Source organism: Brassica rapa, chromosome A07 (assembly GCF_000309985.2).
Source record: "Brassica rapa cultivar Chiifu-401-42 chromosome A07, CAAS_Brap_v3.01, whole genome shotgun sequence".
Classification (NCBI taxonomy): domain Eukaryota; kingdom Viridiplantae; phylum Streptophyta; class Magnoliopsida; order Brassicales; family Brassicaceae; genus Brassica; species Brassica rapa.
The window spans coordinates 17,944,779-17,957,912 of NC_024801.2; the positions used below are offsets into that span (position 1 = coordinate 17,944,779).

General features: G+C 33.9%; 2 protein-coding genes across 5 annotated transcripts; both read left to right on the top strand.

Annotated features, from left to right (window-relative positions):
• The first annotated feature begins 625 nt into the window (after positions 1 to 625).
• LOC103830026 (sedoheptulose-1,7-bisphosphatase, chloroplastic) lies at positions 626 to 2,896 on the top strand. 2 transcript variants are annotated; one of them, XM_009105723.3, is made up of 7 exons: positions 626 to 943; positions 1,095 to 1,223; positions 1,324 to 1,509; positions 1,767 to 2,070; positions 2,165 to 2,265; positions 2,361 to 2,432; positions 2,508 to 2,896. In XM_009105723.3, the coding sequence occupies exons 1-7, from the start codon at positions 827 to 829 to the stop codon at positions 2,784 to 2,786; spliced, it is 1,188 nt and encodes a 395-aa protein (XP_009103971.2). In that variant the 5' UTR covers positions 626 to 826; the 3' UTR covers positions 2,787 to 2,896. The 2 variants fall into 2 exon arrangements, with proteins under 2 accessions (XP_009103971.2, XP_009103972.2); XM_009105724.3 differs by having other exon boundaries at positions 637 to 943; positions 1,098 to 1,223; positions 2,508 to 2,786.
• A 6,598-nt stretch (positions 2,897 to 9,494) lies between these two features.
• Positions 9,495 to 13,026, top strand: LOC103830027. Of its 3 annotated transcripts, XR_625657.3 has the most exons (4): positions 10,000 to 10,718; positions 10,791 to 11,068; positions 12,327 to 12,523; positions 12,730 to 13,026. XR_625657.3 is itself a non-coding variant. In XM_033275807.1 (3 exons), the coding sequence occupies exons 1-3, from the start codon at positions 10,421 to 10,423 to the stop codon at positions 12,751 to 12,753; spliced, it is 600 nt and encodes a 199-aa protein (XP_033131698.1). In that variant the 5' UTR covers positions 9,495 to 10,420; the 3' UTR covers positions 12,754 to 13,026. The 3 variants fall into 3 exon arrangements, 2 of the variants coding, with proteins under 2 accessions (XP_033131698.1, XP_009103974.1); XM_033275807.1 differs by lacking the exon at positions 12,327 to 12,523 and having other exon boundaries at positions 9,495 to 10,718; XM_009105726.3 differs by having other exon boundaries at positions 9,995 to 10,718; positions 12,327 to 13,026.
• The last annotated feature ends 108 nt before the right edge of the window (positions 13,027 to 13,134 follow it).

Sequence of the window (13,134 nt, forward strand, 5' to 3'; positions counted from 1 at the left end):
TCTCTGGTTTACTTTGAGATTAATGATGGTGGATAAACTTATTTCTGGTGGGATCCGTTGACTCCACTTGGTCCCTTCATACACTATCTGGGTAAAAATGGTCCAATGGATTTTAGGATACCAATTGACTCACTTGTGAGTGACTGTTTTGTTAAGAGCATCTCCAACCAACTTCAAATCCTCAAATTTTAAGTTTTGTATCATTCCAACTCAACCTCAACTCCTCAAATTTACGAGTTATGTAAATAAATCGTCTAAACTAGAAATAAAAATTCCTCATGTTATCTTACAATATTTTAATATTCTTGCAATATCATTTTTAAGATTCTTAAAATTTGTGCATTGAACAACTATAAATCAAATCAACAAATATAGTGGCGCAGTGGAAGCATGTTGATCCCATAACTCACAGGTCCCAGAATCGAAAACCTGGCTCTGATATAAAAAAAATTAACATTTATTTAGTTTGAAGTGTACTTATGTGTTCTAGCTTTTTACCTGTTTCTATTTTTTTTTGCGAAGGACCTGTTTCTATTTGGGAGATATATAAACACAATACGATAGAAAAGACTAACCACACAACTGATGTAAGATGGCAAATCAAAGCCAACACATCTCTTTGCCTCAAACTCTCTTGCCCAATTGCTCATCACCAGAGCCGTAAGCATATCTTCTCATACTGCCACGTGTCACTCCCAGAGTAACATCGTTTTATCTTCTCGAAAGTCACTTGGGTTTGGTTTGTTTGTTTTTTGTCTCCACCATTCCCTTTAGAGAGCTCTTTCTCTTCTTATTCGATCAACCCTCGACTTCAAAAGTATTGGCAATGGAGACCAGCGTCATTAGCTACTCACGTGGGATCCTCCTCCCAAGCGTCTCTTCTCAAAGATCCTCTACACTTGTTTCTCCTCCTTCTTCCTTCTCTGCTTCATCCAGCTTCAAGGTTAGTATCCTTTACAACAAATGGCTTGAGTTCAATCAAACACACACACATGCAAACGTGCGAGTACAGAGGAGAATTTGTTCTCTGCTAGACTAGTAAGTAGAACGAATGTATTCCTAATTACAAAAGGATATGCAAAATTTCTTATCAGCAGCGTCTGAAGTCAAGCTCTATTTTCGGAGATTCACTACGACTAACACCAAGATCGCAACTGAAAGCCACGAAGGCGAAGAACAATGGTGCTTTCACCATGACCAAGTGTGAAATTGGTCAAAGCTTGGTATCAACAAAAGAATCAAATCTTTAAATTCAAATCATGTGGTCAAGATTTGATCTCTAAGTGAGCTTTTCTTTTTTTTTTACTTCTTGGGTGTATATAGGAAGAGTTTTTGACACAAGCAACACCTGACAAGGGTTTGAGAACTTTGCTAATGTGTATGGGAGAAGCATTGAGGACAATAGCTTTCAAAGTCAGGACAGCTTCTTGTGGTGGAACAGCTTGTGTTAATTCCTTTGGAGATGAACAACTCGCTGTCGATATGCTCGCCGACAAGCTTCTCTTTGAGGTATTCTTTCACTACATTCTTTGAATAACTTGTTACACAAGTTTGGTTTCCAACATGATGATCACTAGGCCGGCCTAAGATCGTGAGGGCCTTAAGCAATTTAGTAATAACTTAAGTAAAAAAACAATTTTAAACAATTTGGAGACTGTGATCATATATATTTACTCGTAAAAAATGGTGTCCAAAAAGGCCTATGTTTCACTTGTATACGCCCATGAACAGCTCATTACGTTTTGATTTGTGTATTGGTTTTATAGGCTTTGCAATACTCGCATGTGTGTAAGTACGCTTGCTCTGAAGAAGTACCTGAGCTTCAAGACATGGGAGGTCCTGTGGAAGGTGGCTTTAGTGTAGCATTTGATCCATTGGATGGATCCAGCATTGTGGATACGAACTTCACTGTGGGAACCATATTTGGGGTTTGGCCTGGTGACAAGTTAACCGGAGTCACTGGGGCAGATCAAGTGGCTGCAGCCATGGGAATCTATGGTCCAAGAACCACTTATGTTTTGGCTGTTAAAGGGTTTCCTGGAACTCATGAGTTCTTGCTTCTTGATGAAGGTATCTCTATGTTTTTAATTAGTACAATCTAGGTTTAAAAAGATTCTTCTTCTCTCTTTGGTAGCTTTAGACTAAGCTCAAAATGTATTCACAGGGAAATGGCAGCATGTTAAGGAGACAACAGAGATCAATGAAGGGAAAATGTTCTCACCAGGAAACTTGAGAGCCACGTTTGACAACTCCGAATACAGCAAGGTTCTTGCTTTCTTGATCAATCTGACTTCAACTTTTTCTTGAATCTACTAATCTCTGAATGCTCTTTTTCTTCATTACTTTCACTGTGAAATCAGCTGATTGATTACTACGTGAAAGAGAAGTACACACTACGATACACGGGAGGAATGGTTCCTGACGTTAACCAGGTTCGTTCCTCTCTGGCACTTCTACTTCTGAACGACACTTGAATTAAATACTAATTTATTAATAATGGCATGCAGATTATTGTGAAGGAGAAAGGAATCTTCACGAACGTGACGTCTCCTACGGCTAAGGCAAAGCTGAGGCTGTTGTTCGAAGTGGCTCCTCTTGGCCTTCTCGTTGAGAATGCTGGTGGATTCAGTAGTGATGGATACAAGTCTGTGCTTGACAAGACCATCGTCAACCTCGACGATAGAACTCAAGTTGCCTATGGCTCAAAGAACGAGATCATTCGCTTCGAAGAAACCCTTTACGGAACATCAAGACTCAAGAATGTTCCCATTGGAGCTACTGCTTAGAAACCCTTTGAAAAAACTCAAAAGCATGTTTGTTTTTTCTTAAGCCGGACAATCTTCTCTTTTTCTGTTGAGTTATATATAAGATGCAACAAAACTATTACCAAACTCTAGTTTCTCACAAGTCACCAGTACGGAAATGCCTAGGACTTGCCTAAACCGAAATTTTTGGTTTATGTTCGGTTATCAGTTTGATTCGGTTCGCTAGTTTTAGAATAAACAATCAGTTAATTAGGAATCAGATCAAACCTATTGATAATTTGGTTTGATCTGATTACTAATTAATAGGTTTCTCTTTTATAATATTTTAACTGAGGCTATGGTGGGCTTCTATAAAACTATTTTCCTTCTGCTTTCAATAAGGCGTTAATGAAAAAAAAAAGTTAATCCTACTATATAATAGCAACTAAATTGGGACTTTTTAAGCTATGCCACATAGGCACAAAAATTCTCATCCAACCAAAATGCCATGTCATTCTAGATTGGACTTGGATTTTTAAAAAATTAATCAGCTTTGCAGCCCTTTTGACCCATCATGCAGCTGTCTCGATCCCGTTTCGCAGCCCAGCCTATTTACCCAGCCCTTTGTCGATTCTATTTCATTCGCAGACCCAGCCCATTTTTTATACAGATAGCAAGTTTATTGTTCCATATATGATTCTTAGTATTTGAATATAACATATAACATATAAATCTAATAATATTAAAATATATTTTGTTTTTGTTAAGGGTAGTAGAACATCTGACCTGAAAACCGAAGAACTAAAATATAAAAAATGAAAATTATATGATATTCATAAAATTTTCCATCTGCTTTGTCTTAAAAAAAATAATTACGTAACTAACATTGCATGATGTTACGTACAAACTTTTGTTAGCTTTTATTTTGTAGTTTTATGATAATTACAATAGTATACATAATGAGAATGAATAATATATATAGAAATTATGTCGTTAGTTATTGAAACTACTTTGAAAATTTTAAATATTTGTTTTTTATTTTATACAATTTTAAATCTAAATCTCAAATCCCCACCCGTTAATTATAACCCTAAATAACCACATCACACTAAAATCTTTCATTTTACTAAATTTAATAAGTAAAATGACATTAATACCCTAGATATATTAAAAATTACATTGAAAGTGGAATAAGCTTACATTGAAAATGGGTGCCCTTTCATGCTTCTAAGGAATTTAAATCAAAAGAAAGGGTTATGCAATGGAACACGTCTGATTGTTCCTTACCTAGGTGAGTGTGTTATTAGAGGTGAAATAGTTACAGGCTCTCATATTGGATATAAAGTGGACCTTCCAAGAATCATACTATCGGAATCAGTAACTAAACATCCATTAACCCTTGAAAGGCGGCAATTTCCAATCAGGCTATGTTACGCAATGACAATTAATAAAAGTTAGGGTTAGAGTTTGAAATGTGTCTTATTGTATTTGCCACAACCCGTTTTCACCCATGGACAGCTCTATGTTGCTTTTTACCGAGTTATTACCCAGACAGGCCTCAAAATTATACAAGGAAAGGATCAAAAGATAGGAAGAGTTAAAAACATAGTCTACAAAAAAATATACAACGGTCTACCTCGCTCCCCTAAAAAAATATTATTTTGCAACACAATTCACAACACAATCCAAAAATACTAAATTCCTTTCTCTCTCCCCCAGAATCACGATCAGATGCTCACCCAGAGCAGATTCCCCGGAATCACGAACAAATTTCTATACCCTAAGATGCAAGTAACCAGTAAATTTGCCGACCAAAACTCTCCGAACTCAATAATGAATATGTACTAACAAAATTATTTTATAATAATAGGCCCGCTCGTAATAGAAAATGCCATCTCTACAAGACCATTCACAATATACTTCGCAGACATCTTCTACGTCTTATCTTATTTTTATTCCTTTTCGTTAGCTACCAAACTCTATTCCCTTTGGACAATTACTTATTTATATTGTCAAACTATTTAGTTTTGAACTGTGTGAACTGGATAACGTTCCCTTTAGATTGGATTGGATTGCGTTTACACAGGTAATAACATTTTATTAAATAATATTTGTTTTAAGCAATAAATATATAATACAATAATTTTTTGTAGATCCAAAATGGTACGTCTAACCATATGGGACAACGAGGCGGCTAATTTCAGGGAGTTAAATCGCATATCAACCAGGAAAAACCAAATCGTAATCATCACAAGTATCATTCCAAGGTTACATGAAAGTAATAAACTAAACAAAAAGTTTATGTCAAACTAAATACTTACAAATATTACACTTATACAGGAAAACTATCATTCACGACCACATCATGATCGCACTTTTACTTTGACACCGACATTGATATCATACAACGCTTCTAAAAGACGAATAAACTGCTATCCTAAGCCTGATAGCAAACGACACCACTCAATACTCAAAAATACTCTTTTCTCCTATGAAATTTGATTGCTCAACACAATATATTATTCAAACTTACTTTTGTTTAGAAAAGAAAAACTGATCACCGCGCATCACATTCAAATAAAAACTCCATGGTTAAATCTACAACACACAAAATTAACAAACACTTTCTTAAACTAAAAACTACTAATCAAAAATATAAATTTTCATAATTTGAACATGTTATCCGCGCGTAGCGCGGACACCGAATCTAGTACATAACTAAAAGAAATACGTGGTAAGCCATAAGCAACTCCTAAATGTTTTCAGATATTGAACTCCTTGCTTTTTAATTATATAGTTGTTTGTTGATCACCCAAAAATACTGTTCTATGATTTCGCCATATGGCAAGATATAAACGCTAATCATACTTGTTCCAAATACTTATCCAAGTGGACGAATGAGATACGAACAAAATATATCGCGTTATAATTTTATACAGAAAATGAATTGCCCATCAAAAAGAAAGAGTTGGTGAGTCTCTCGAGTGGACTAAGGTTCCTTCCTACAACTGAGATTGCTTCCCTTGAGTCGTAAGCGAAGTATGTTCTCACTGGGGTGAAAATACAACTGAGATTTATATCGGGTAGCATAGGATCCAATGAAGTGATTCTAAGTGATACTAGATTACTCAGTTGTAAGTGTGGTTGAATCACTAGAGTGGTGAAAATCATGTATTCGCTTTGGTTGGTTAATGAAAAGTTAAAGTTGAGTTAAAAAAAAAAAAAAAAAAGGTTCCTTCCTACAACGTAAACGAAGCTCAAGAAGACACGAAGTTGATGTGATGGATCATTAAGCCGCCCTTGCCCCTGGCTGCTTACACATGGTATTAGTGATGGGCCTAACTCACACCCAAAAGCTAGCTCAAGAGTGGAGGTTTACCCATACACTTATATATTGCCCAAGGACCATCATCCCACACGATGTGGGACTCTAATAGCCCCTCTCGAAATGTGGATGGGAAACGGTCCAATCGGAAACAGCCCAAGTCCAACATCTCGGACATACCACAGCAAGATGGGCCATTTGTACAGGCTACATAAATAGGAAACTGTTTATATGGGAAATCATCTGCTGGGCTTTTACCATGGACTCTGATACCATTTTAGTGATGGGCCTAACTCACACCCAAAAGCTAGCTCAAGAGTGGAGGTTTACCCATACACTTATATATTGCCCAAGGACCATCATCCCACACGATGTGGGACTCTAATACATGGCTCTCTACCTTCTCGTTTCTCTCCAACTTTTCTTTTACCCTGTGATTACAGTTTTTTCAGTTTTTTTCTTTAGGTATTTCGTTTTTCTTATCAAACATGAATCTGATGTTGGAAAAAAAGAAAATCACATATGAATTTGCTACAGGTCACCATTTCTTTTAGGAGATTTTACCCAAAACAGAAAATAAAAAATAGTTCTTATAAAAGAACTATTTAGAATTATTGTAAACACATACTTGTGTATTTGACCATACATGTACATATATCATATAGCAAACATCCAGAATAGACGACCAAAAACTATGCAATTTTTTTTGTTTGAAAATATCAGAAAAATAAACATTTTATTTCAATATCTGTCAGCAAAATGACAGCTAATTAATTTATAATATTTTCAATAAATCTGTAATGATTGATATATTGTTTTATCAAATATGTATCCATTTCTTTTTTTCAAAACAAATATGTATCCATTTCTCCATTGAGAAAAAGTATACCTAAAAGGCCGAAAAGATATGTCTCTTGTGAGCTCCATAGGTAAGAAAGAAGCTTCTTTCAAATTACTAGTCGCTAGTCAACTTCCGCAGCTCTAGAGTTTTTCGAAACTTGTATTCGTTTAAAGTGTGATGCAAAATTCTTAAGTCTAGTTTGGTCTTACAGTATTTCAACAAGATCAATCAAAACTTATTGTACAAATTTGTTTCTCTTTTTTTATATAATATTATACTCTGTTGCATGCACGATAAATTACGAGAGAAAAAACCATGTTTTGTGGTTAGTGCAGTCTGTTGAAGTAATCAGTTTTCGTTTTCTCGATCTAGAGTTTCTAACATCAATGACATACTGACATGTACATTTCGAAAAAAATTATACAACTATTAGTCAAATGTATAAAACAAAATAATTAAGTATATACTAATATTTATAAAACTGATGATAGTACTAATAATACTTTTGTACAACTATTACTACAAATGTATATATTACTTTTGTACAAGTTGTATGAGAAATTAGCCGCATGTATTTGATCAGTGCTCACTCTCTCTGAATATAGTAATATATACATTTGTAGTAATGTTGAGTAAATGGAATTCAGAGTGTTGGGCTCCACGCATCTTAGAAGACAGTTATTCCAGGGAGACTAAAGCTAACATGTTTTTTAATTAAAGAGCAGAGTTGTTAAGCTCTCATACACGAAAACAGATTCTAGTGAGCTGTGCTATACGAACACAACTTTTATTAAGGAAAGCTATTAGCAAACATTAACACAAAAAGCTGTTAGCAAATACGTACTGAATTACATGAATCCAGGATAGCGATATACAATACTAAAAATGCAAGGAGAGAGAATAAACTCATAATATCATGAACACAAACATGGAACTAATATTTTCTAAATGACAATGAACATTAAAACAAGTTTCCAAGTTAATAGTCTACTCTAACATCGCTTTTTAATTGGAAAATACACACACTAGTAGTTTATATAGTTTTGTTTCGTCAAGATACAATATGAAATTTTGAATACGGTAATGACACTGACACAACAGCGATTATAGCATATACCATAAGAGCAGCATTAACCCCACCTCTTAGCTTGGTTCTTAAGAGGTGGGTCCCATAGTTTTAATAAAAACCACCTCTTAGAGCAGGTACAATGGTGTACCTCTAAGTTCGATAACCTAGATAGATTTTTAATATTATTTTAATTTTTTTTAGTTAAAAGAAAAAAAAACTAATCACGGGTTCCACGTGGTGGTGGATACCGCGCACAGTAACAAAACCTGATTCTTATCTAAGAACACCCGCAATGGTGTTACTTAAAAGGAGTCCTTAAAAAAATTGTATTTTAATTTTTTAAGTATTGTTTTTTTTCTTTTTTAAATTAAAAAAATAATAATAATATCAACCAATCGCGGGTCGTCACATGTCGTGGGGACCCGCAAATAGTGCAAGGATTCACTAAAAAGAGTCCTTATTTAGAGATTTTAAGGATTGAATCCTTAGCTTTTGGTGGGGTCTACTGATTATTTAATTATTTTTTTCTTAAGGACTTCTCCTTAAGGATTCCCATTGCGGGTGCTCTAAGGATTATTTTGACAAAAATCCTTAAGCTTAGTGGATTCCACACGATATTATATTGATTAATCCCTAAGAATTTTTGGGTAAGGATCCCCATTGGACCTGTCCTTAATACTCTTCTGTAAGAGGTGCCTCTTATTCGATTTTGGCACTGTTTGCGGGTTCTACTGACACGTACATTAGCCGCCCCCCTTTTACCACAATCGGCCAACAAAATCGGAGACCAATTATTCGGCCCATTTAAACGATTAATCGGCCCATTAACCGATTAATCGGCCTATTTGACCAACTAATCGGCCCAGTTAAGGATTAAACAGGCCTAAAGTTTTACTTATGAAAGTATTTTATCAGGCTTCCAGAGATCAGGCAGCCCAACTACTTTACCTTTCTCCTACACGTTTGTATTCTATATATAGAGTGATATTTTGCCTCTCTTGTTGCATGTAGGCGATGTGGAACTTTTGTCCATTTTGATAGTAATAATGCGAAATAATTAAAACGTAAGAAGGAAGCGTCGAACCCAGGTTATTCGAAGAAACTGACATGCTTTGGCCACTAGGAGATATTGAATGCTTTGTACTTTTGCGCATATGTTAATATATATACATATATACGTATAATAAAAATTCAAAATCTAGATTAATTTGTGAATTGTATTGCTAACAATTAAATTTTTAAAAATCAATAATAAATTTCAATAATAACATACAAAAACTATTAAATTCTAATATATTTATATTTTATATTTAATTTAAATATTATAATAAAATAAAATAATAATTAAACTAAGCCCCGCGTATACTCCGATTAATCCCCGATTTTTTAGTAACTCGCTAGACCCGGGATTGCCGCCCGACTAGCGCCTAACGTAGTTTCGAACAGGGGTTTTAGTGCTCTTGATTGCTCTATCTTTAACAATTGACTTTTCCAAGCTTGGTATATTTGATTCCTTGTGTCTGGGGTGGACTTTGGCCTCTGTGAGCCTATGTTTCCTTCTTAGCTTTGATATTGTCAGAATTTAAACCTTATCGCAATTGGATTGATATTTTGAACCTAGTCTGGAACAGGGTGAAATCCGGCTCCAACAAAAATAAATAAGAGAAATACAAATAAGTGAAAAAAAAATGGGAAAAAAATAGAATAAGCTGTGCAACTGAATGTATTTTTTTGGAATAAAATTTTTTTGAATGTGTAATTATTTCTCATTCCACAAAATGTTTACCGGTTGCAATGAAAAAAAGGAATGAATATTTCATCTCATTCCATATTATTCTTTTCCATTCAAAAAAAATATCAACATTCTTTTGAAAAATCATTCCATGTAAAAGTAGCTCCGGAGCAAATGGAATACTACTTCCGTTCCATTGAATTTTACTAATTATCATTTTTTAATTTCACTTATTCCTTTATTAACATCCAGTTACAACCTAAATATGTTTATTCTTGTGAAGGAGAGAATACATATGTATCTATGTTTTACTTTATCTAAATAGTAATCAGACGAAATGAATAATTTTGTTTATCACCGGGAATAAAACACTTTCCACCTTAAAATTTTACTCTAGAAATGACATTCAGTCATAACCAAAGTTCTCCCAGAATAATATCTCCTGGCAAAAGACGTCCAAAATAATATTATATCATATCAAATGTTTTAATTCAACAGAAAATGTCATTATAATGGTCAAAAATATTAATTTAAGACACAAATTACATATCAGCATTATCGACAGCATTGTCAATTTTTTATTTTCTTCGACCCTTTTAAAAACCCTCTCTACAAAAACCTCTCTCTAGACAAATCACACTTGCATCAAATACAAACCCTCTGCAAATAACAAAAAAAAACACACACACACACAAACAAAAAATCAAAAATGGGTCTGATTAGCAAAGAAGAGATCAGCAAAACAAGAAGATACTCATCTTCTCTATGGAGATGCATCAAGACCATCTTCGTTCTCTTCACTATGTTCCTCTCTTTCATCCTCTTCTCTGCTCCTATCTTCCTCTCTGTCGCAGACGCCGTCCTACCCTCCATCATCCTCTCATCCTTCTCTTCTCTCCTTCGTCTTTCTCCGGCGACTGTTTCTTCTCATATAAGCAACTACGATTTCAGATACTCCCTCATCGATATTCCTCTCATCTCCATCATTAGATCTTCCATTATTCTCTGTAAGTATCCCCACAAGACCCGTACCATTAGTTCTGTTCTTAAAGTTTATATTTTTATATTTTTTATGACAGGTGTTTACGGGCTCTGTGATGGACCAAAGCTATCAAGGGGACCATATCTGACCATAACGATGATATGCTCGATATGTTCATTAATCTACGTGTCTTTTAAGGCAGCTGTTGTGTTCGGCGAGCCAGTGGTCGGAGACGGGGGAGGAAAGTTTAGAACAGAGGAAGTGGCTCTGTTTGTGTGTTCGTGGGTCTTAGCCATCGGTCATATCGTTGTGGCGTACAGAACGAGTTGTAGAGAGAGAAGAAAGCTCTTAGTCTTCAAGATCGACATCGAATCCGTAAGTTTCTCAACGTTTGATTATTCTTTCATCATTCAATTTAATTTAATTAATTTACCGTTACAGAAACATTAGTAGTACTAATTTAGATATTTTTTTTATTTTAAAAATATCTGAGATGCTCTTCTTCTACCACTTATAAAAACCAGACTCGGTCAGAAATGGCATGTGACGTTAGATAGTAAATTACACATATTTGGGCACTACGGGTTCTCGAAGTTTGTATGTCGTTTATAGGTTTGGAAATGACTAGTCAATTTAGAAGGTTTGATTTTTCACTCCCAACCAAAATACCAAATTTTATTTTGATTAACACCTTTTTATGGTTTTAAAATAATTTACCTAAAAATAGATAGTGACCAATAAGTAGGATTAACAGGGCCCTCAAAAGAATAAATCACATTTTCCTAAATGAAAAAGTTTCCGAGTGGGAACCGTGTGAGGTGAATAATGATGGATTGGATTGCTTTACTAATCTACTAGGCCATGACAATGTCACTAACACCTAATTAAGACACGCCTCATGGTTGTTTTTAATGAACTGTGACTAATAAATATAGTTTTAAGGTTTTAACTAGAGCTTGACCCGCGCACCCGCGCAGGTGTTAGTTTTTTTTATAAATGAATATTTATTTGTATAAATGATAATATATATTTAAATTTTTTTTTAATATGACATTTCTAAACACAATAATTTTATAGTTTATATTGAGTAGTTTTATTTTATCATGTAACCCCTTAGTTATATCATCCATTTATTTAGAATATGACATGTAAAGTCACACAAATGTATTTTTATTTTTTATGGATCAAAATTTTATGATTATATATAATAAAATTGTTGTATAAACTGGTTTTATGGATCAAAATTTTATGATTATGTATAATAAAATTGTTGTATACTATTTATTATGTATATGTGGAATTAGTAAAATAATTACCGTATAAGATATGTAATTACAAAATGTATATATGGAATTAATTATTTTCAGACACACATATGTATAATTAAAAAAGGAAAAGACAAAAAATATTAAAAGTTAAGTTTATTAATTATTGTTGCCATGATTTTTTTAGTTAGAATTTGATTTTGGAAATACATTAATTGAAGAGAAAAGACAAAAATCCTAAAAGATAGGTTAATTAATAACTTCAGTGGCATACCATTGTAAATATAGTGGAAAACTAAGGGATAATCTAATTTTGTACTCCTCTTTTAATAGATTAGATTGTTGGGTTTGTGGTAATCTAATGGCAGGTTTCAGCTTGTAAAAATGCGTTTCCCAGATACCAGAGGATCCTTCTACAAGAGAGACTCAAATAGCTAATATTAGAAGACTATCAACACTTGTACATATATATACTTACGATACAGTTATATATATATATAAATATACGTATCAAATGCGATTATGCGACGTCTTCTGGGATTTGTTTTCTCCTTACAAGTATCAGGTAACAAAACCCACCTCATCGTTTTTATATACTAGTGTTTCCATAAAATACGGACCACCAACTTGCACTAATAACTTGATTATTAAATACTAAAGTTGCTTTGATTACTATCATTTTCGGAGTCTGTGAGTCATATATAGTGGATGTATAACCAATTTGAGAATATGTGTGTTGATAATGTTGTTAATTGTATGTTTTCGTTACAGAAAGGTCCAAAGGATAATCTGTAAAGGAGGCAAGAACAGATAACGAATGGGCTTTAATATAACACTATTGCTTTTCCATGTGACACTATCTAAGACAGCTCCAATGAATTGGCAGTTGTTTACTATATTATAGATTTAAAATTAGGTAGACACACACACACACAAAAAGAATCGTTGTAGGAGGTTTTTTCCCTTACTTTAATGAATGATCCACCGTTACACTCTTGTCTTTTTGTTTTGTTTGTACAAACCTTATTTTCATCAATGAAATAAGAAGCCGAAGGCATCTTTCTCCCACTTCTCTTTTGTACTATAAAAAGAAAGAATATATTTACACATATTGTAAGTTTGCATATGTTTTGTATGGAACTTTCTATCTACTCCAACCCTTTGAAACTGTGGACA